We start from the raw sequence: 23,690 nt of genomic DNA, 5'->3' as shown, positions 1-23,690 counted from the left end.
CCCCCCCCTTTGAAAAAAGCCAGATGTTGATTTGGTATGGATGTAATGGTTGGACAGTTTGGAAATCTGTCTACTTGATAATTCTGTCTGTATATTCTGAAGTTCGGGGTGCTGACCTTTTTCCCCTGAACTAGGTAAACGATATATATTTGACTGATTAAAGTAAGCTTGTTAACCCATTTTGAGTTGCTTTCCTTTAACAAAGCAGATCTAAGAACCTGTGTTGGCAGCCACCCTGGGGACGCTGGGGTGCTTGCTGCTACAAAGGCTCACTGGCGAGCTCTAGGAAAAAGCACTCCACGGGATACCAAGCTCGGGATCCTGACCAAAGCCTCCCAGTGCCCTGCCCCGGGGGAGCCACTGGCTTCACACCTGCCCAGCTTGCCTGCTGAGTGCAAGGGAAGGGATCAAGGGCAGAGTGTTGTTCTCCAGGCCCAACGGCTGCCTGGAGGTCTGAGGAAAGACGATATCCTGACAGAGGGGAATGTATACTAGGCCTGTCTCAGGAGAGACCTTGGGAGCTCACGCTGAGCTGGGTTTCTTGACAGAAACAGGCCCTGGGCACTGCCCTCTCAGGACTCGGGGCATGTGGCAGGGGAGAAGGCCAGGCCCTGCTTTCAGAGGCAGCTGCTGCCTGGCACCGGGCTGCAAAGGCCAGGACCACATGGAGCACTCCCAGGGCAGCCAGCATGAGCAGGCCCTCCCTGGGCAGGACCAGCACAAGGAACGAGCTGAGCTGGTGGAACAGTCTCCACTCTTCCCACCCCATCCCCCACGTAGCCCTGCCAGTGAGGAGGGAAAGGAGAGGAGGCAGTGGGGGCCATGGGAAGTGGGAGGGCCAAGAGAAGAGCTCACACCCAGTGTGGCCTAGAAGGACCCAGTGAAAACGCTTCTAAAAAGGCTAAGGAGCCAAGGGCGTGGAAGGGCCCTCCAAGGCCACTGGGCCTAGGCCCCTCATTTTACAGAGGAGGAAACTGAGGCCCAGAATGAGGAAATGATGTGCCCAAGGGTACTGTGGGAAAGAGCCTCAGAGGCCAGGGCTGCCCACTCTGCCAGGTGGGGCACTGGAATAAAGTAAAGAGGCCCAGCCCCAGCTGGGACATTGCCAGAGTCCAAGGTGGTTTGAGGAATGGGGGAGAAATAGAGGCTACAGTGGTCCTGGGGGGACACAGACCAGTACTGGGAGCTGAAGCAGAGAACCCAACCTGCAGGCCCCCAGCAGGCCTCCCCGGGGCAGCAAGAACAGAGAGCTCAGACACCTCCGAAATGAAGCCCTCCAGGAGAGAGCCCTCCCAAAAGACAACGAAAGTGCACTCCAAAGAGGGAAAGTGATTTGCCCAAGGTCGCCTGTATCCTCTGCCCCCATTACCCATGCCCCTCCAAGGTCACCCAAGAAGGAAGCTAAGTCCACCTCAGGCAGGCCCTCTGCCCCTCCAGATCTAGGGCCCCCTCCTCCAAGCTTTGAGTCTTTTTGCTTAGGGGCTGGGAGGCTCCAGGACCTCACCAAGAGAAGAGGTGGGAGGGTACAGACATGGGGAGAAGGGTGATCAATGTGGCAGCAGGGAACTAGGCTGAGAGCCATGCCCCTAGAGAAGATATTGGCTTGGTTGAAAGGGCTTCAAACCCCCATTGTGGGGAGGGGGCCACAATGAAGAGAATGAAGTGGACACCAACATCAGCTCCATGATCAAAGGGGAAAAGGGCTCTTGAGGGTCCTCAGGCTCCAGCCCAGGCCCTGGTCAGCAGCGGCCTCAGACAAGCATTCCCATGGGACTTCTTTTCCTCTTTCTAACTGCGTCGGGAGGGGCACTCTGATGGGTGCCCTGGCCCCTGGGCCCAGCCAGAAGGTCCCACTGGCACTTCTCATGGCTAAGGGGAGGCCCCTGCTCCTGAAAGTCCTTGTCAGCAAACTCCTTCACCGCTCGGAGCAGCAGTGGGGATCAGAGCAGGCCAGGAAATAGAGCCCTCACCTCCAGATCAGCCCAGGCCTCTCACCCCTCACCAGCCTCCCTGACCTTCAGGCTCTTCCTACACAATAAAGAGTCTGCCTGCCACCTCCCCGGCCCCTGGAACACTTGTTCTCCTGCCCACTCAGCCTCCTGCTTCCCCTCGGCTGGCACATTCCCTCCTATGGTGCCCCTCTTGGTGGCACGCGTGTCCCCCATTAGCCTGGGAGTTCCCAGAGGGCCCGGCCCAGAGCAGCTGCCTGATGCAGCATGCTGACCTTAGCTGGTGGACAGGATGCCTGGCTCACCTACCTTCTTATGCTTCTTGGCCATCCACTTGTCCCAACTGTTAAGCATGTCCAGCCACTTGGTCTCCCTCTGCCTCAGCACCTCCAGGGGTACTTCCTCTAACCTGCGGAAACACAAAAGCAGATGGCAGCAGTCAGACCATAGCCTAGGGCCCTGCTCCCCTGCTCCCCACCAAATCATCCTTTCCAAAGCACTCTAGCCCAGCTCCTTCCAGAGAAAAACCAAGAACCCCCGAAGCACATCCAAATATCCACTTCTATGGCTCAAGAGGTCCGACAGCCCTTCACCTCCCCGTGGGACCCTGGCCAAGTCCCTTTCCCTCTGCTGCCTCAGCTTCCTCCTCTGTAGATGGAGGGGGGGCAGGTGATATGCCCTCAAAGGTCTCTGCCACTTCTAAATCAATGATCTGAGTCACAGTGACTGAGGGGAGAGAATCAAGGCACAAACTGTATCTGCCCTTTTTTCTGGCAATGCCAGGACCAGGTACAGACCCCACAGGGAAAGGTCTGCACTTACAAAAAGAACTGGGAAAAGTGGCTGTCAGTCAGCTGAGGAATCGCTGACCAAACGGCGGCTGTATGAATGTCACAGAAGCAAAAGCAACAAACAGAAAGGAGCTTGTGTGGGAAGGCAGAACCAGGCCAGTGAGGTCTGGACGGGAAGACAAGCCTGGAAGATTTCTGCACGTCGGTCAGTGCCAAGAGGGACCCTGACTGGGGAAGGCAGAGGGCAGGCCAAGCTTCCCACCCTCCCCGGGTGAGGAATGAAGCCTTTCAGCTGCAGACCTGGCCACAGGCCCTACCATGGATCTGCTGAGCTCCACTGGCCTTCTGAGGCAAGAGGGAGGGAAGAAGCAGTGAACACTAATTCCCCCCCCCCCCCAAGGAGTCCCAAGCACTAACTGCAGTCAGGGGAAACCAAGGCACGTTCCTCATGCTGCCCTGCTCACACCTCTCGTCCCTCCCCTCATGGGCTATGACTCTGCTCCCTGTCCCACCGACACTTCTTAATCTCTCCCTTTTTGGGGTTCATGCTACCCAACCGCGTCACCTTATCCAGATGCTGGCAGCTGCTACTGACCCACCCCCAGGACACTCTTCCTAAGCACATGCTTTCTTTGCCCTCATTTGGCTCTTGAGAGTCCCATATGAGTATGAGATGTCACTAAGCCTGAGTGGAAATGAAGACCACAGAGCTGAAAGGGACAGTGGGCGCCATCTTTGGCTGGAAGACTTCCTACCACCACACCTGTGCCCAGGGCCCTGAGGGTAGGGGTGTTCTCCTTCCTCCCAAAGTAGCCCCACTGCATTTCTGGATCGTTTACAGCCAAACAATCCATTACCAAAGACGGCTGAATGTCAAGTGGTGGGGCAGGAGATGTCAGGTTTCCTTCCCAATGGCCTCACTGTGTGGGGCTGGTCCAGGGCCCCAGAGGCTTGGTGCCTAGCAGGCACTGGGGGGAAGCAGCCACTGACACACCAAGGCCCATCATGTTCCACCCACATGATCTGGCCATAGCCATGACTGTATTTATCTTGGACCAGGATTTATGAAGTCAGCTCCCATGCTCCTTTCTCCACACACTGGGCCCAACCCCCAGAATCTGGGAACCTGGAGTGATAGAGTGGAAAGAAGGCTGGATCTGAAGGTGCCAAGTGTGGGCCCAAAGGCCAGGCTCTGCTGCCAGTGTGACATGCTGGCGAGGTGCTCTCATCTGTAGAATGAAGGGGCTGACCATCTCTGCAGATGCAAGGCCCATCAGCCTCTGGGAACAGAGGACACCAAGCGCTGGGGGCTCCTCAAGGCTTAGAACAGGATGCAGCTCTGACTCGCTCTCTGTCATGACCCTTCCTAGCTGGAAAAGCAAAGCCCGGTGCCCAGGGATATGGAGACCCGTGGGGAGGGGGCGCCCTCTGTCCCTCGTCCCCCAGACTGAATCTGGAGACAGAAAGGAAGGCCCTAAGGCGGCTCAGAACAGAGACCCAGTATGAGGAGGAGAGACTCCACCTGGGGCCCAGGCTTTCTCACTCAGGTGGTCCTGCCACCCGGGCAGAGCCTCTTTCCACATCCCAATGTGGGGGAGGCAGCCTCTCTCAAACAAGCTTAATAAGGATGGCACGTGGGGCTCGCTCCCGGTCATGGGAAGAGCTTCCCAGTCACTTGTGCTCACACACTACAAGAATACCCATGGGGCCTTCGGCAAGCCACCTCTGAAAGGTGTGGAAAGGTCAGTGTGCTGGGTTACAGCTACAGCTTACAACCTGCAAACAGGCCAGAAGGGTTGAGCACGGATGCCCCTGGCCCGAGGATACGGGCTCAGGCATGATGGAGCACAGCAGACCCTGTAACCGTATGTCCCTATTCACAGGAGCATACCCTTTGTTCTTCGGCAGGGCTGAGGAATAGCGTGATCAGGTAACATGATCCCACCCGGAGATAAGGTTCAGACTTCAAGGACAGTCAGTAGGATCGCTCCCATGACAGAGTACAAAGCCCTTTCAGCTTTCATCACAATAACCTTGTCAGGCAGGTAGGGACGGCATCGGGTCATTTTACAGGTGAAATAATTGAGCCAGGGTCACCCGGGAGCTGACTGTCAGAAGAAGGAGAGGAGCCCTGAACACTGAAATGCTACTGAAGACCCAGGAGTCAACAGGCCAAACACCAATCATGCACGGGCTGGCAGAGGTGCCAGGGAGCTGGGACTTGGTGCCTAAGAAGAAGCCAGTTAACCCAACGTGGGCCATCCCTTAGTCACTGGAGCTGCCCAAGGCCCAGCAGGAGCAGAGCTGGGCCGGCCTGGGCCAACCCCATGGCTTCCCTATACTCCATGCACTCTTACACAGGAAGGAGCGAGGAGAGGCCTGCCAGCTGCACATTGTGCTTGACCAGTCAGAGCCCTCTCCTCCAACAGGGTCACTCACACGGCAGCCTCCAAGCCCTGTGGGCCCACAGCCCTGAGCAGGCCTGTAGGGGTACCAGGCTTCACTTCCACCTCCCCCACCTGGCTCTGATGGGCAGCAGCACCAGCTACAACTTGGCAAACCTGACCAGATGAGCTTTGTACTTACTTTTGCTGACGTGACGTTTTGTTTAATCACCCAGTAGTTTTATTTTTAACCTTACCTTACTGGATTTGTGAGTTTAAGAGGGAAAGCGTTCTCACTCCTTCCTGGCCTAGAAGGGCTGAGGAGGCTATGACAGCAGGGGCCTGGCCAGTCTGCCCGCCCTAGCCTAGAGACAGACCCAGAGAGCATGCCCATGGGGCCGGCTCCAAGCCCTTTGTCCACCTTCTCCCCTCCCCGAAGATTTTTCAGGAGCATCAAGATGGCCAGAACACAGCAAAAAGAAGAAAGCCCCCACTGCTGCACCGACAGGAAAACGGGCTGCTGGAGTGCCGAGACCACGAGGATCCTGCTTGATGTGACTAGTGTGCTCTCCGGCAGAAAAAAGTACAAATCAAAATTCTTTCAACAAACTGGCCTGGAAAAGCTGCTCTACCTTCCCTGTGTGTCAGAGCCCAAGGAAAGGGCTCTGGCTGCCAGGCGTGCCCACCCCAGCACCTTCCCAATCTTCAGGCAAAGGGGCCTGGGGCTTCCCACACATGGGATTCTACTTGGGGTCCCCTGTCCGGGGCGTGGCCATCCTGACCCTACTCCCACTGTGGGGGATGCCAGGGCTGGCTCCCTCGGTTCCCACCTAAGCCTTGCCACACAGTTCTTGTGCAGTGGATGCACCAAGGCCAGCATGAATGAGTAGGCCTCAGGAGGGCAGGGGGCTTTTTTGTCTAAGTAGGCCAGGCCCTGGATGTTCCTGGTCAGGAACATCTGCCTAACTGAATTCAAGCTCAGTAGCCTTGGTCAAGTGTCCCACCTTCTCTGAGCCTCAGTTTCCTCTGTCTGTAAGATGAAGGACTGAACTAGACACCTCCCTGCTCCCTCCCAGCTCTAAGATGGCTGATTGTCATGAGCCCTTCGGTCTGTGTGCTCCCAGATTCATTTTTTTCATTAGTAAATCATATTTGTCACAAATCCCCAACCCCAGCCAAGCCCATCTCCTCCGTGTGCAGCACACACGTGTTCATTTCTGACTCCCCAGCTTTACACATGACTGGGCCGCCATGCCTCCACTTCCCCAAATCCCCCAGACACAGAGGCAGGCGGTTCGGCACAGCTCAGCCCTCTGACTTTGGTATTGTTCCTGGCTTCCTGTGGTGGGCGTGGTGCCTGTGCATGCATCTGTGTGTGTGAGCGCATGCGTGTGTGTATGTGTGCCTGCCATTCCTGTGCTCACATGTGTGTGACTTACTTCCCTCTGCCTCTGATTCCCCCAAAGACTGTAAGGTCCCTGATGCAGCAGACAGGGCCAGTGTGCAATAACATTTCCCGTCTCTGGACCCCACCAGGCTCGTGTTTTAGAGAAGGCTGCTGTGCAGACACACACCTGGCCCACCTCCTGGGCAGCCCAGGTACCCACACACGCTTAACTGATGCACTTGTCATCTGTGGGATTTGTCCCAAGGCTGGGGGCCTCTCCAGAGGTGATCCTACCCTCATTCCCCAGCCTCTTCAGGCACTCTCCCAACCTCCTCAAAGCATCTCCCACAACCTGCCAGACCCCCTCTGAGTCAGGAAATCTTCAGGGATAAGAGAGAGGCTCAACAATCCATTCATGGACAGGCAGAACTCTGGTCCCCCAGGGACTCTGCATGCTGAGCTGGGGACTGGCCTTGCCCCAGAAGGAAGAAGCTGGTTGGTTGGGCAGAGCCTCTGAGGGCCGGGGAGGGGACAGAGATAACTGGTCACACCCACCACAAGGCAGCTGGGTCTGCCACAAGTGACTAGCCATTGACCCCACCACTGCAGGCCTCCAGCTTAACGGGGAGGACCCAGGAGATGAGGGGATCTCCAGCCCTTCTGGCCTTCAGACTAAAGGTCGTGCCCCAAGTTTGCTTCCCCTGAAGATCAAGGCCACAAGAAGCTTCGTGCTGTTTCTTTTCCCCTAAAAACCAGCTTCAGACCCCAGCTTGGCAAATCGGGCCGAATCTACTGCTGCTATCTCCACGGCACCTGCCCCAGCTGGACGTCACACCCTGTACTCTGTGTGTGCAGCCTGGCAGCACTTCCCTAAGCAGGTGAGCCAATGCCTGGCACCCAAGGCCGCCCTCCAGCCTCACTGCTGTCCCACAAACAATACTGGATTCCTGTTTGCTCCTCATTCACATGCAGGCCTCCTTGGGTAACTCAGGCAGCCCCCCTCACTTCCCAAGGGTGAAGGACCCATCGGAGGCCCCCCAGCTAGTCCACAGCAGCTCCCCAAGCCCAAGGTCTTTCCAGGACTTTCCCATCAGAAGAGACTGCTGTGGTCAGCAGTCACCAGCCAGCATGTTTACAAAGGTCCAGTCTTGTTAAAGATGCAGAGATACTCTGGCCCTTCCACCCTCCAGCAGAGACCAGAGGGGCTCCTGTTGACCGAGGGACGCTCGTCCAGGTCCAGTTTGGACTGGACGGCCTTCAAAGTCAGCCCAAACCTGCCATTCCCAGGCTCTGGTTCTGCCAGCTTGAACTCCTCCTGACTCGGTTGGAGGCAGAGAGAGCTAAGCACTCCCATGTATGGTATTCCCAGTTCACAGTGTGCTTTTAAGATTCAGCTACATATGGGGCAGCTAGGTGGGGCAGTGAACAGAGCACCAACCCTGGAGTCAGGAGGACCTGAGTTCAAATCCACCCTCAGGCACTTAACACAAAAACTAGCTGTGTGACCTTGGGCAAGTCACAACCCCAATTACCCTCCAAAAAGCAAAAAAAGAAGATTCAACTACATGACTGGAAAGGGTGACGCCAACATCAGTCTATCCTGGAATCATAGCCCCTGAGCCATGGGCTTCACTGCCCATGTGGGAGCAGAGACCACATGAGATGCACAGTGACTTGCAGCTGAGGCATGGCAGGCCAGGGCTCAAACCCAGGCCTCTCTCAATCAGACTCTCCACAACACTTATGCTCCACCTTGACCCCTGGCCCAGTCTGGAGCCCAGAATACTGAGAGACCACACCTGCTGGCCAGCTTTGCAGGCCAGGGCTATTGCCAACTGCCTGCAACACATCCCTTATGGGCCCAGAGGGCTGTGGACACAGCCATGATGCCACGCATCTTTTTCATCCCCAAACAGCCCCCTCCCCTATTTGGTTTGTTCTTGTTGACAGTGGTCCCTTTCTACCAGGCACAAAGCCTGAACCTGGATTCCAGGATGACGGGATGGGAAAGGACCATAGAAGGGTCCTGAGAAAAATTCTCTCATTTTATAGCTAAGAAATCTGAGACCCAGAAGTTAGGTGACTTATCCAAGGTCCCACGGCCATCTCTGCCTCATCGCTCTTTCACATCCAACCAGCTGGCATCCATTCTTTTCCCACTCCCACTGCAAGCCCCTGGTGAAGGCCTCGATTATTATAATGGCCATACCTGTCTTCTTACTTTTAGTCTACCCCTCTCTACTACACCGCTCTCTACACACACAACTCTGAAGTCTACTGACCTCCAGAGAAAACAGAAACTCAGTCCGGGCCTTCAGGGTGATCCACAACGGGGCTCTGACTGACCCTCCTCCCCCTTACCTGCTTCTCTTCCTGGCTCACTCCCCCACACCCTACTCCTCATCCCACTGGGCCGCCACCTCCTCCATGAAGCCTCCCCTGGGGCGCTATGGATGGCATCAAACATCACCCTCTTCTGCTTTTCCCTTGCAGGCCACTTATTTGTTTCCACATCCTATCCTCCTGACTCGATTACAAAGGCCTTGAGCTCAGTGCTCACCTGGGGCTGAGGAAGGGGCCCTTAATCCATGTCCCAGTGCCAAGCCTGGAGCCGAGAAGCCAGGAGCTCAAATCCAGCCTTGGACACTGACTAGCCGTGTGACCCTGGGTAAGTCACCTCATGCTTGCCTCAGCACCTACTTTCCCGGATTACTGTGAGAGGCAAGGAGAGTATTTATAAGCACTTTGCAGCCTTTAAAGCACTACATAAATCAAGGAGGAAAGGAAGGGGAGAGGGAGCCCTGCAGGACAGACACCGCCTCCTGCAGGGAGCCCTCTCTCCAGGGCTGCAAAACACAGGCGTCTTCTCAAGGCTGAGGAGACAGGGGAGAAGGCCCCAGGAAGTAAAACGTGTCTTCTAAGAGAGGTCTCATTTCTGCTTGGCTTTCAAAGACCACGAAGAGGGTGGAGTCCTCTGAAAACAGTGTGACTCAGAGAGGCCTGGGAGGCAGGCCCAGCCCAGCCTCTGGTCTCTGAGAGGGATCCATCCTAGGCCAACTTCCAGGAAGCAGGAAGAAGGCCTGGGAGTGAACAGAGTTCACACAAGGAGCATCTGAATCAGCCCATCTGTGGACACAATCAGACTCCCTAGCGCTGGACTGACCGACACCAACCCCTACATCCCTCCACAGGCTCCCTGACAGGCAGCGGATAGCCTGGCTCGAAGCCCCCCGCTGAGGGCTTGAAATAGATGCTGGAGGGGAGCCCTGGGGAACAACACTGATCAGAGAACCTGAAAGACCTGGGTTCCAGAGCTTTCCCTCACAATGTTTACCATTTCACCTTGAGGAAAATAAGTGTTGGTCTAGACCAGGAATGGCTGCTTCGTGTGGACTGTGAACTAAGAATGTCTTTTATAGTTTGAAAGGTTTGGTTGTATTTGAAATGTTAAGGCCTTTCTTAGCCAGCAGCCCTGAACAAAACCTGGCCAGCCTTTAAGGGGGGCTCTGGCTCTGACCTCTCGACCCCCTGTAGTGCCCCCAATCAAACTGCCCTCTATCCCTGACACAGAGGGGAAAGGAGGACAGAAGTCACGCCAGGTGCCAGGCGGTGAAAACCCACACTGGCCTAGGGAGGCTGGGCCCAAACCCATCTCAAGCCTGCAGCCCCCCTGCTGTTCCACACCCAGAGGGATGAGCTGATGTCAGAAGCACCTTCTTAGCACTGGTATTGGAGGGCGTGCAGACAGACCAAACAACCCAAGGAAGGTCAGCGGCATTCCACACATTCTCTGGACACTCACAGCCTCGTCCACCCAAGGCCCTGCAGCAGGCAGTGAAGCCTTGCCCAAAGGGTGTGGAGGAGAAGGGGCAAAGGAGAAAGGGATGGGAATTTCCTGCCCCCAGGCTGTGGAAGATTCCCAGCAGAACCTTGGCCCTGGAGTCAGGTGGCCTGGCCTCAGGCATTAGCAGTGGACTCTGAGCAAAGGGCTTAAGCACTCACTGGGGTCAGTTTCCTCATCTATAAAGCGGGGAGGACAGAACTTGGACTCCCTCCCTTCCTGGCCTTTCTTACAAGGGAAGCGCTTTGCAAACCTTAGCTCCTCCACTCACTCCTTCTCGCATAAACAGGGGTTCCAGTCTTAGCTCCTCTAGTCTCATCCAGTGCCTCTATCACAGGGAGGCTGTGCCAGCACTGTGCAAGCCCAGGCAGGCTGAACCCTGGCAGGTGTGGGCGTGGCAATGACGAGCCAGCCGCATGCCTGGCTGCCAGCCAAGGGCCAAGCTGGCTAAGCCCCAGGATTCATCACCGGAAGGAAATGGGGGGTTTGGGCCCCGGTAATTCACAGAGGCCCTGCACACACACACCCCAATCAGATGGAGGCTTCCCCAAGGCTGGGGCCAAGCCTTCCTTCAAATCATGGCAGTGGGGAGGCGCGGGGGAGGGGAGGGGAGTCCCTGCGAAGGCTATCACCACACCTCGGAGGTAGGGAAGGACTGGAGAGCCAGCAGATAGGCCAATTGGATTAGACCTCCTGTGACTGATTGGGGAGGAATGAGCACACCCACAACTAAAGGAAAACCCCTCAAAGACTTCCCGGTTTTGGTCCACGCAGAGACCAAAGGCAGCTTCAAAGGACCCGATGGTGAAACGCTCCTGCTGGCCAAGGGCTAAGGGCTGAAACGGCCAGCGTGATCTTTCTGCTTGGGGCATGACTGACTCACCGGGTGGGGGAGGAGCAAAAGAAAAAAGCATCGATCTGCTGAAGGCAGAAAACGGCAGCTGTTTGATCTGAAGGAGGCGGGAGGACCAGAGGCCAAGGGCCAGGAGCACAAGGCACTGTCACAGGCTGGACCTGACTCCAGGGCCAGATGGGAAGAGGCCAGTGAGTGCTTGGTGAGTCCAGGACGAGGGCTCAGCTCTCTCAAGGCTGTTCCCGCTTCACCCTCCCCCTCCTCCTCCCAAAGACCCTCTCCTAGGAGGCTGGAAATCACTGCCAGCCGGGTCCTGCCTGCTCTCACGAGCTTTCTTGGCCAAGTTACACCCTGAGCTAGCAGCCGTCTTCCCCTCTTGTCGGCCTCCACCCAATCCCTCTCTCCCCAAGAACTGGCCCCCTCCTCCGGCTGGTCTCCCCACTCTGCTCCAAGGTTCTCTCCAGGCCCCAAGGCAGGGAGGAACAGGTACCAGCACCACCTTCCTAGGGTTCTCCCTTGGCCACTAGATGGGCTGATGGGACAGCAACAAAAAAGCTCTGCCCAGCTCTGCCTGCTCTCCCTCCCAGCAGCTGGGCTAACTTGCTCCAAGGGGATGACAAAAGAATCTCCCAGGGTCTGTTAGGGCTGCAGGAGCCGCTGTGCAATGCCCAGCAGACCACTAGAAGCCCACTGAGGCTGCCCAGCCCTTCTCAGCAAAGTGAGAGGAGAGCTGTCCAGGTCAGCGGAGCCCCTGGCATCCTCGCAGTGCCCAAGTCAATCTGGCATCAGGACAAACTTCAGGCTTTCAGAAAGGAGCTGTCTCGTCATCACTAGGCTAAACTGAAGCCCTGACTTCCTGCCTTCTTAGAATTCAGAGACAACTGCCAGGATGGGAGCTGGTTACGCAGGGGAAAGGGATGACCAGGCTGGCCAGGTATCCCTCTGTGGCACTGGGGTGGAGAAGACCAGCAGAGAAAGGAAGCCAGCAGCTGCCCAGAGACCTGGCTGGCCTTAGGTCTTCTGCAGTGGCCCCTTCTAATGCCAAGCAGTCAAATGTGTGCAAATGCATCCCTCAATATGTACCAGCTTCACAGTGAACGGGAGGCACCCTCATGGGTCAGAACCCTGGCTCTCCTGCCCCAGTTCTTGGATTTTCCCAATGGAGAATTCCCTGGAAGCCAGGAAGGGCAGGCCAAGAGGGAGAAGCAAGGCAGCAATGTTCCATCCAGGTCTTCTTGGCTTAGGAAGAAACTCGGAGATGTTAGATGCATTGCAACTCAGCAGGGAGAGTGGACATTGAGCCAATGCTATGGCTGCCATCAAGGCAAACCATGTAACCCCCAAACCTAGAACCAGTGAAAGACTAGCTGGCATGAGGACCTGCAGACAGGAGTTGTCTACACCTCAGCACGAGGTTCGCTGAGGCAGCTCTAGAACGGCCATTGGTCAAGCACCTCGCCAGAGGGTTGAATCCCCTTGGGAGCTAGAGCCAAGAAGGCTTCCTTCTTAGAGAAAAAGGATCATCTGGCCCTCAAAGGGAGTAGCAAAGGCAGCAACAAAGGTCCACTGAAAGGCCAGCGCTTTCTCAAGCTGAGGGTCACCCCGGCAGCCTGCTGTCCAACAAGGGGATGGCACAGTGCTGGTGGGTAGGGGGGTCCCAGGCTCAAATGACTAATGCATGGCATCGGTCTGCCAGCATCCCTTAGCAAACCACCTGGGACATAGACTCCAGAGTCCAAACTGCCTGGCTACTGAGGGGAAGTCACTCACCCACAGATTCATCCTTACAATGGGGGAGGTACCTTGGCTATTAGGGAAGAATATTGGAAATTCAGCATCAGATCAGATCTCATCCTAACAAAGGACAGCCTCAGTCTTTGGCCTATATTAGAGCCTTGCTGCAGCAAATACGGTCAAGTCTCGACTTTCATGAAGGTAACATTCATAGAAAACAAAAGTAAAAAATACAAATGTTGCTACACTAAACTCATGGGGGAAAAGTTAGGTGCCTATGACCACTAAAAACCGTAATCTTTCTTTTAGAGGAGGAGGGCAAGGCAATCAAAGTTCAATGACTTGCCCAAGATCACACAGCTAGTAAGTGTTAAGTGTCTGAGTCTGGATTTGAACTCAGGTCTTCCTGACTCCAGGGCTGGTGCTCTATTCACTTTGCCATCTAGAGGCCCCAAAATCATAATCTGTCACCACTGATTGCTGAAAATACTCTTTTCTTCACCTTTATAACAAAAGTAATTCTAATATGTACTTTTTCTGACACAGTGACTATGAAATAGCCCATAGAAGGCAGGACACAAGTTAAAATTGCATAACATGCCAACTGTTTTTTTTCTCACTAATAATTCCCTAGGATTCTGCAACGTTTTATGCTAACATCTCAAGAAAAAAAAGAAAACAGCCATTGATTTCAGACAATATTGACTTTCCAAAACACACAAAATCTACAGTACCATAAATACTGTACAGCAAATAAAATCCTTGAAACTAAAACGTGCCTTATCTGGAACATTACTGTGTCAGATGGCAGCATGAGGGCATCGGACTGTTGACTAGACTAGAGGAAGCCTCCACCTCAGGCGCCCTCTGAAAACCAAGGGAGATGTTGCTGGGACTTTAGTGGCTGCTGTCACAAGAGGCTGAGACTGGCGAGGGCTCGTGGTCACCTTCGAGCCGGCACCCAAAGGACGTGGAGTAAGTTTTGGGGGCATAAAAGCCACACAGTGAAAATCTGCAGCGAATGCACAGAGGGCTCTTTCCTGGACAGCAACAGGCTGACTGGCCGGTGGAGTGTCCCACAGGACACTGGCTGTGCATCCGGCCTCATTTATTTCTCTACTGAACTGTCACAGTTGCCAATGCAAGAGTGAGAATGAGGCTGCTAATAAAATCACACAAAAGCTTGAAGTCACGTGAATGCTAGGGGCTGGATGTGTCTTGGAAGCTCAGAGTGCAAGAGGCCCTTCAAAGCCCTTTCAGTGCAAAGCCTGCATGACTGGGAATCTCCCTATGTACAGGGTCCAACACGGCCAATGATGATTCTGTATCTCCATAGGCAGCCCTTTCTGCTGGGGCCAGCATCCCTGGTTAGAAGGCTCTCTTTATGGGCACCCAACCTACACCTCACAAGCCTCCGGCTGCCCCCTGCCCCTCATTCTGCCCTCTTCCATACAATAACTCTTCCTGTGGCCAAAGCTAATACCCTAAGTCCTCTCCGCCCCTCCCCCAGTCTTCTCTTCTCCAGGCCACCCATCCCTAGTTCCTTCTCAGGCCTTCTGAGCAGGCCTTTCCCCACCCTGCTCACAGGCCTCTGGATTTACTCAGCCTAACCACAAGAACGCTGCTCTCAGGAGGGAGCAGTGCAGGAAGCAGTATGGGGAGCTCCTTCCCCCACACCCTTCCCCAAACTTCTCCAAACAGCCCAGAGGGAATCCTGATGGGGAAATCCAGGAAAAGTCTGGGCCCAGGTTGTCAGGCCTGGAGGTCGGTGGACCCTGGGGCCAGGGTCTGGCCAGGGTGCATTCCAGGAGAGGGAGAGGCTGCATACAAGGCAAGAGGAAGTCCCAGACCCATGACAGAGTACTGGTGCCAGAGGGCAGCTCTGGGTCACAGATCCAGGACAGACTGAGGGGACTCACACCTGGGGGTGCAGGGGAAGGCAGCAGGAGATCAGGGTCTCACTTCTAGCACCAGGTCAGGGATGGAGAACCTGCAGCCTTGGGGCCGCATGTGGCCCTCTAGGTCCTCAAGGGGATAAGGTCTTTTGACTGAGTCCAAGTTTTACAGAACAAATCCTTTTTAGATTTGTTCTGGGAAGTTTGGGTTCAGTCAAAGGGCCACACTTGAGAACCCAGAGGGCCACATGTGGTTCCCCACCCCTGACCTAGACCAATGTGCAGAGGACAAGGGCAGGAATCCCAGACCAGAGGGAGCCATGATCACAGGACTGCCCAGCTGGCCGGCACAGGCCAAGTTTAGATGGGGCAAGGTAGGGTGGCAATCACTCTGCCCCAGATGAGACCAAAAGTTTGCAGGGCCCCAGCCTGAGCTGGTCCTGAGAACCTGGAAAAACATGACATGTAATACCACAACCACAAGAAAGCAGCTCCCAGACCTTCTTCCCTTCCAAAGTGGGCAGAGACTGACCTTAATATCAAGTCCAAAGTCAAGAAATGGACTGGAAAAAACCCAACAACATCCCACTAGAAAAAAGTCTTATGTTGGCAGCAACATTCAAGACACGAACTCAGAAGAAAACAATGACTCCCAAACTTCTACATGCAAAGCTTCAAAGGAAAATACACAGATTCAATGACAATTCCTAAAACAGATGAGTTTTTCAAAAGAGTTTAAAATGTTTTTATAAACAAAATGAGAGCATTTCAGGAAAAAAAAAATGGAAAAGAAATGAGAGTTATGGAAGAAAGAACTGGAAAGGGAATGAACAGCTTGGCACAAGAGGTACAAAATATGGCCCAAGCAACAAACTCCTAAAAATTAGAATGGACCACATAGAAACCAATGACTATAGGATTAGGAGAAATAATAAAGCAAAGTCAAAAGACTGAAAACAAAATTGAAGAAAATGTTAAGGTATCTTATAGCAAAAACAAATTTAGGAGAAGAAATTTAAGAATCATTGGACTCCACAAACACAATGACCAAAACAAGATCCTAGATATCACATTCCAAGCCATCTTAAAAGAGAATTGTCTAGATCTCTCAGAGCTAGGGAGCAAAGCAGAAAGATAAAGAATCTATTCATTACCTCCTGAAAAAACACCAAAATGAAAATTCCCAGGAACATTATAGCCAAAATCCAGAGATTCCAGGTCAAATAAAAAATACTGCAAACCTCCAGAAAGAAAGAAGTCAAGTACTGAGGAGCCGCAATCAAAATCACACAAGATTTAGCAGCCACAACAATAAAGGAATGGAGAGCTTGGAATATGATATTACAGAAAGCAAAGGATATGGGCTTACAATGAAGAATAACATACCCAGAAAAATTAAGCATATTCCTACAGGGGGAAAAACGGAACTTTAATGAAACATAGGATTTCCAAGCATTCCTAGTGAAAAGACTAGAGCTGTGTAGAAATTCTGAAGTTCAAACACAAGAGATATAAGAAATATAAAAAGGTATACACAAACAAACATGAAGGACTAAACAAGGATTAATGCTTACATTCAAATATGAGATGATACATGTGTCCCCTCTGAACCCTCTCATTATCAGGGGTTATAGAAGGAGTCTAATAAGAGAATGTCTATGGGTGGTTCTCTTATGCTTTAATAATCTTAAGAGAAAAATGGAAAAAGAGAAGAAAAGGAATGTAACTAAAGGAAAAAGAAAAGAAAGATTAAGTAAAATCATCTCACAAAATCAAGGTGATCAAATAGATAGTTACATAAACAAGGAGGAAAGGGGATGGGGAAAGCAGCAAATACTTGAATCTCACTCTCAACTGAAGTGGCCAAAAGAGGGAAGAATACAGCCACACATACACTCACACAGCACATTTCACTCTATAGGAGGGAAAGGGGAAAGGAGAGAAGGAGTATTAGAAGAAGGGCTAGATTAAGGGAGGGATTAATCTTGAAACAAATTCAAACTAAGGATGTACAAAAATATCTCTATCTCTTTTTGAGGTGGCAAAGAATGGGAATTTAAGGAGATACCTATCTCCTGGGGTATGGCTGAATAAGTTAAGATATATAAATGTGAAAGGATACCACTGTGTTATAAGACATGATGTAGATGATTTCAGAAAAATCTGGGAAGACTTGTATGAACTGATGCAGAACCAGAATTTATACAATGACAACAATATCATAAAGACAAACAACTGTGAAGGAATCAGGGACTCTGATCAGTAGGTGACCAAACATGATTCCAGAAGACTAATGATGACACATACTCCCCACCTCCTGATAAGGAAGGGAAGTGTTCACAGGGCAGAATGAGACATATGTATATTTTTAGTTTGGGGACATGGCCAATGTGGAAATTTGTTCCGCTTGACTATACATGTTTATAATAGGGGTTTTGTTTTACTTTCATTTTCAATGGGGAAGAGGGCTCGGGGAAGAATCAATATTCCTGATTGAAAATACATATATATATAATTAGAAAAAGAAGAAAAAAAGAATCTTGGTTCTTTAGATTTAGGTCATCCCTGGAGTTTGGAAGTTTTTTGATTTTCACATCAAAGGGTTTCTGGTCCTCAGGACAAGGAATATAGAGAAGGCAACAAGGTCTCATATAACCTTTTCTTTTGACTGTGATGGGATCTCCCCTGTGTGCCCTAGGACAGGAGGACCTTTGGTCCTGGTGAGCCCCTGGCATCAGTCTGCTATAATACAATAATGTAATATGGCAGCACGAGATCTAGTGTAGAATCTTAGCTCTGCCACTGACGTGACCTTAAAACAAATATTTTCACCTTTTGGTGCCTCAGTTTCCTTATCTGTAAAATGAGGAAGTGGGACCAGGTGATCTCTATGGTCCTTCCCAGTTCTGATTTTCTGCAATTCTGAACCTGTACTCCAGCAGCTGCCTGATCACCTCTAGGATCAAAGAGAAACTCCTATTCGGCACTGAAAACACTTCACAGTTTGGCCCCTCCACATCCTTCCAGTCTTATGCTAACTTCTTCCCTTCCACAAACTTGACAACAGGGCCACATATTGGCCTGTTTGCTATTCTTCTCATCCTGTGCTATCTTGGCTCCACACCTTTCCAATAGATTCCCCTCCATTCTTCTCTCCCAGTTCCCAGTCCTCCATCACCAAAGGCCTAATGGGCATTTCCAATATAGGGGCACCCTTTCCACTCCGCCTTCCCCTCTCCTTGGAAGCCAGGCCACATAGACTCCTTCTGGGCTGTCTGCTCATACAACTTAGATAGGCTATGAATGCCAACCTATTCCTTCTAGTGAGATAGAAGACCACCACCTTCTCTACAACTGTGTCATAAGGTCTTACCATTTCCAGACTTACCATCTCCACTGACTCTATGACCCACTGATATAACCTATGGACCACTGGGCCCTGCCATAGAGCTTATCACTGAAACCTTAGGACTTCCATGCCTTTCCATCTGCTCTGCAGATGTATATTCTACATGTATATGTATACTATGTATATAGTACTGTATGTACTACCTCAGAATGTGGGGTCCTCAAACGAAGGGACCATTTCCCTTTCCTGACTGAGGATATCACCAATGCTTGCAACATAGCAAGTGATTAATAAATGCTTTTTAATTCATCTCAATCTGGGTGTCCAACAGACACCTCAAATTCGACACGTCTGACTCTAGAATCCATTCTTTCCCCACCAAAACCACCCCATCCCCGATTTCTGCCAAGGTGCCACCATCTCCCAGGTTTGTAATGTCAGCCTTCTTCTCCTCTTCAGCTCCTTACTCTTACCCAACATTGCTACCTCATCCAATTACTCACCACATCTCACCATTTCTGCCTCTACAAACCCTCCCCTTCCCATTCTTCCCATGGCCAACCATCCTAGTTCAGGCATGCTTCTCATATGGCCTATTGCCACACCCTTCTAATTGATCTCCCTGCCACAAGCCTCTCTCCTCTCCAATCTCTCCTCCACACAACTGCTAGACTGCTCTTCACGTCATCAGCCTCCCAGGGTCACTTGAGGATCAAATGAGATGTTAGCAAAGCACTTAGCATAGTCTGGCAAACAGTAGGTAATTAATGAATGATTCTGCTTCCTTCCTCCTCAGACTCCGGCGACAGCCTCGTCATACAATGCTCCCCTTCCTCTACTCTCTGGTCCAGGCCACCAGGCCCTCCATTTCTCCCACATGGCAATCCATCTGCCATCTTGATCTGTCCTCGAGGTCTGTATCGCTCTTCCTCCTCAGCTGTCATGGTGTCAAAGCTTCTTTCCAGTCTTAGCTTAGGCTCCGCCTTCCGATGGAGGCCTCTCCCAGGGCCGGTCCCCAGCTGGCAGGGCCTGCCTTCTGAGATTACCTTTTATTTCCCTCATCAGCATCTCCTATGTATCCAAATATGGACAGGTTGTCCCCTCCATTAGAATGCAGGCAGGGAACGGTTTTTTTTGTGCTATTCTTGTATCCTCAGCAATCATCGAGGCCAGCACGGCCCAAAATAGGCGTTTAATAAGTGCTTTCTGAGTAACTGATTCCCTGCCAATCCTCCCAATGTGACTGAGGGGTTTCAACTGACAGCTCCCCCCCACCCCAAAAAAGCAAGAAAGTCAATGATGCCAAGAAAAGTCCCCAACTAGTTCAGCAAAATATAACAGTACCCCTTTTGGTCACAAAACCCTGGCAATAAGTGGGCAGACTGGGGAGTGGGTGAAGGAATAGGATGGAATATGACTGAGTCATAAATGGTGAATGAAGAATTCTGGGAAGCCTTTCGTGAGGTGAGATAGAGGAACAATGAAGGACCAAAAAGAACATATGTTCCTGAATGATGGAAACAAACCCAGCCCTCAAAGGCCTGATGTCCACTTCAATGCACCGAACCAATCTTCCCTGGAGAGCGCAGAGAACCATCAGATCTCAGTAGAAGGGGGCAGCCCCAGGGCAGAATGGAGCCCTGACCACAGACCACATGGTGTCATCAGTTAATTAGTTTTTATTTGTTACCAGGCACAGTTCAACTGCTGGGAAGAGGAGATGAGGGATTTTTTTTAAGGCATTGATTCTAATTAAGGTTATATAATGAGAGGGGTAAATGAAGGCACCAATAACAGGGGGAGGGGAGAAGAGCATCTCCTTCTCCACTTGCTGAAATTCGAGCCCTCTTCCAAGGCTCAGATCTCACCTCATAGAGGAGGTGACTCTGATCCTCCCACAGCCAAAGGCCATCTTTCACTCCCCTGAACTCCGCCATGACACTGGACCCCTCTCCTACACTTAGCACTTTCTCCTCCAAATAAATCAGTTATTTGGCTACAGGCCTCATCTCCCTCCCTAGTCTGCACACCAGAGGCCAGAGGCCAGCCTCTCATTCGTCTGTGTGGCCCATGTTTCCTTCCCACCCCCTCGGGGTGGCCCAGCTAGAATCCTGCTGACTTTCTATGAAGGCCATCCTGACTGAGGGGGAAAGGAGGGTCTCTAAAGACCACAGGATGCTCTCTGAATAGGTGTGAAGTGGATGGCTACATGCGCAGCACTTCCTGGCCTCTGAAGAGGCTTACCCTGTGCAGCTTCTCTCCCCTGCTCGGGATCTGGGCCTTGGGCCAGGTGTCATTGGCTGTCTGGACGGAGGCCTGGTAGCCAACATTGGGAAGACAGGTCCCAGCCTTATCTTGTTCCCACAGCTCAGGACTGCCCAGCCGAGGCAGCCTGAGAGGGCAGCAGCTGGCAAGCCATTCCTCTCCCCTGCCAAGCAGGCCCTGTCAGAGACACAGCTTGGAACCGGCTCTTCCAGTGTGCTGCAGCCAGGTGGCTTGCTCACACCCACATGGCTGCCAAACCAGCTTTTCTTCTGAGGCTGGAGTGGGGAGCAGAGAAAAGGGACAAGGGAGGCCCAGCAGCCTCACTCACCAAGCACCCCCCAACACCTCCTCCATCATCTGCAGCTGCCTTCTTCCAGCTGTGCAGCCGAGGCCTGAGCCCACCTCATGGGCATGATGGTATAGTGGAGGCCAGAAGAGGAAAGCACTTCAGGGGGCTCTTCCCTCAATCAGGACAGCCTTCATAGGAAGTCAGCAGGATACTGACTGGGCCACCCCAAGGGGGTGGGAAGGAAACATGGGCCAGCAATACAGAAATAACCCCAGGCATCCACAGCTGCTCCAGATGCTCCCTGGGTCCCAGAAGCCCAGTTGTCCTCGCAGGAAGCAGGCACCCAGGGGAATGAGGGATAGCACAGCAATCTGCTACAGGGGAGGAAATGAGGCCTGGAGGTAAGGAGAGCAGAGGCCGGGGATGCGGGGCACCTCTTCCAGGCCCACATCCGGGATGTGGCCGATGCCTTCACCTTCAGGCTGGTGGGAGGGCCCTGCATCTGTGCCTGGGACCTCAAGGTGGGATCCTGGGCTCCGGCCTGAGCTCCAACACCTAGGTCACTGCAAGCCAGGCCTCTTCTGCTCAAAGCCTCACTTCCTCACCTATAAAATGGGAATAACACCTGTAGTCCCTAGCTCACAGGGCTGGAAGGCAAGAAGCACTCTGGAGAGGGGAGGCCTTCTCATCCTGGGAAGGCCTCTACAGTCTGGGCCTTCCCCACGAGGCTCTTCCTTTCTCATGGCCCATCATGCCCTCCTCTACAGCTCCAGCCAACTCACTCTCCCCATGACTTCCAAAGGCCACGAGGCCATCCCTCTAACCACAAGCCATTCTGATCTGCTGAGGCCTCACTGCCCCGTCTGTAAAACAAGGCACTGGCCTGCCAGAGTCCTACGTCCCCTTCCAGATCCTTATAAATGTTTGATGTTTCTCAAACACCGGAGGCAGCAAGGGAGTGGCAGAAGGAGCTGGCCTGGAGTCAGGACAGCCTTAAGTAAGTCACTTGGCCTTGGCCTGCCTCAGTTTCCTCATCTATAAAATGGGAATAAAGCCAGCACCTGCCACAAAAGGCTGTTGTAAGGATCAGATAATACCCATAATGTGCCAGCACACAGTAGGTGCTGTGTGAGAGCCCTTGCCCTCCTCACTGCCGAAGACAGCCATCCCCAGCTTGGAGGTTTTTCCTTGAGACGTCTGGGCAAATCTCAGGCGCTCGCCTGTCACATGGGGGCCTTCGGAGATGACCTAGTTAACATCTTCCCACCTCCAAATGCTGTGACATCGTTCACATGGAGGTCAGAGACGGGAACCCTTCTGGCCTGTAGCAGGCCATGCTCCCCTCGGGGCTGCCTCCATCTGACCGCCTGGGTCCCAGCTGGCTTTTCTCTAGGTTCAGAGAGGCAGCTGCCAAAGCCCACCCCCAAGGACCTTTGGTCGAGCAGGGCCTCAGTGGACCTTTAGTCTGGAGTTGGAGCTCCTTGCTACCCCCCACACAACTCCTCTGCTGACATCTCACTCCTCCGGGTACAAGGGGAGCCACGGGGGGTCGGCCACCCTGAAACGTGGCCAGAAAGGACATCTCCTGGAGGTGTTTGCCTCCACGACAAAAGCAAAGTAGGCAATACCCAGATTACCAATACAGAAACAAATGGATGTGGGTCAAGAAAGCCTGCTGGGGAAGTGAAAAAAGGAAAAACGAAGGGCCCTTCTTACAAAGAGGCCTCAAATCAGGCCAAGCCCCAAGGAGGCACAGAAAGAGCATGCATAGAAAAGTTGGGACCCAGGCCCAAAGCCCATTCCACCCCGGTGCACTCTCTGGGCCCCAGGGACAGAGTCCCCTCTCTTCTGGCCTCCTGGGACTCTCAGAGCCCAGCAGAAGGGACAGCCAAGGGCCAAGCTAGCCTGGCCGGTCAGGCCGCCTCCAGCCCTCCAGCCAAAGGGAGGTGTCTTTGGCTACAAATGCCAGAAATAATTGCTCTCTTTTCTAACCTCTCAAAGGGCCAAAGCTCCTCAGCTCTACCGAATACCTGTTTTACACACCCCACCCCAAGAGCAGAAGAACCTGGACTGCTCCCCAACACCCAAACAGTTACCCCCCATCTGCCTTCCCCCCACTCAGCAGGGCATCCTCTCCGCTAACTTCAGACCTCTGTCAGGCACAACAAGCCATGAGGGTGCCACTATATGAATAAAAGCATGGCACAGGGGGGGAAGGGGAAGCTTGGCTGTGCTATCAATCCATCAGTAAAGGATTACCCTGGCATGGTGCCAGCTGGGGACACTGGAGGGGGTGGGGGACTTCCCATGTATGAGGAAGGGGAGATGCCAGATCTCCCTTTCATAGAATGAGATGAACTCAAAGGAAAGAGGGGCCTCCTGGGGCAGGTGGGCATCTTCTCTAAGGGAAGAGAGAAAGCAGGACCCCTAATGTAACCTCCATGGCTAGACTGCCTCAAACAACAACAGCCTTTCCTTGAGCAGGATAGAGGGGTCAAGAGCTGGGGAAGGCGCTCAGAAATGGAGGGAAGGGGCAAGCACAGAGGGGGACATTCCTGATGGAGGGCAAAGGGTGCTTGGCTCCCACATGGGAGAAGCTGCGTCTGCTGCTGCAGAGAGAGGGCCGGCCTGCCTGGGACTTCCTGGGAGGTCTGGCGCAGATGGGGGAAGTAGGAATGAGAGGCACAGCCAGGGTGTGCCCACCACGTGTGGGGCAGATAACATTGACAGGCTGGTCCAGGAGGGCACACATGTCTTTCTCTTCACAGCTGGCATGTGACGAGAGAGTTGGGGGGACAGGATATCCCTATGTCACATATGTGTGTGAGCCTGGGAGGTCGGCTTTGCCTTTGAGGGGCTGGGTGATGGGTGGGTATATGTATGTCTGGGGTGTGTGTGTGGTTCTGGGGGGGATGAGGTTCTGGTGACCCTCTGAAGGGAGGAGCATGTATGT

The 23,690-nt window shown here is 52.9% G+C and overlaps 1 protein-coding gene across 1 annotated transcript in view; it reads right to left on the bottom strand.

The window, feature by feature from the left end:
• TBC1D10A (TBC1 domain family member 10A) overlaps positions 1-20,768 on the bottom strand; it is a 32,006-nt gene extending 11,238 nt beyond the window's left edge. The window contains exons 1-2 of the mRNA XM_069081671.1: positions 20,428-20,768; positions 2,259-2,358 (exon numbers count right to left, since the gene is read on the bottom strand). Of these exons, the coding sequence (XP_068937772.1) occupies positions 2,259-2,358; positions 20,428-20,513 (186 nt within the window). The 5' untranslated portion in view covers positions 20,514-20,768. The remainder of the gene's footprint in view (positions 1-2,258; positions 2,359-20,427) is intronic.
• Between the last annotated feature and the right edge of the window lie 2,922 nt (positions 20,769-23,690).

This window comes from Petaurus breviceps, unplaced genomic scaffold (assembly GCF_028583685.1).
Source record: "Petaurus breviceps papuanus isolate PSGF00001 unplaced genomic scaffold, PetGlider_PUasm1.0 99, whole genome shotgun sequence".
NCBI classification, from domain to species: Eukaryota; Metazoa; Chordata; class Mammalia; order Diprotodontia; family Petauridae; genus Petaurus; species Petaurus breviceps.
Note: the sequence above shows the minus strand (reverse complement) of the source record. Positions and strands in the feature narration are given on the sequence as shown.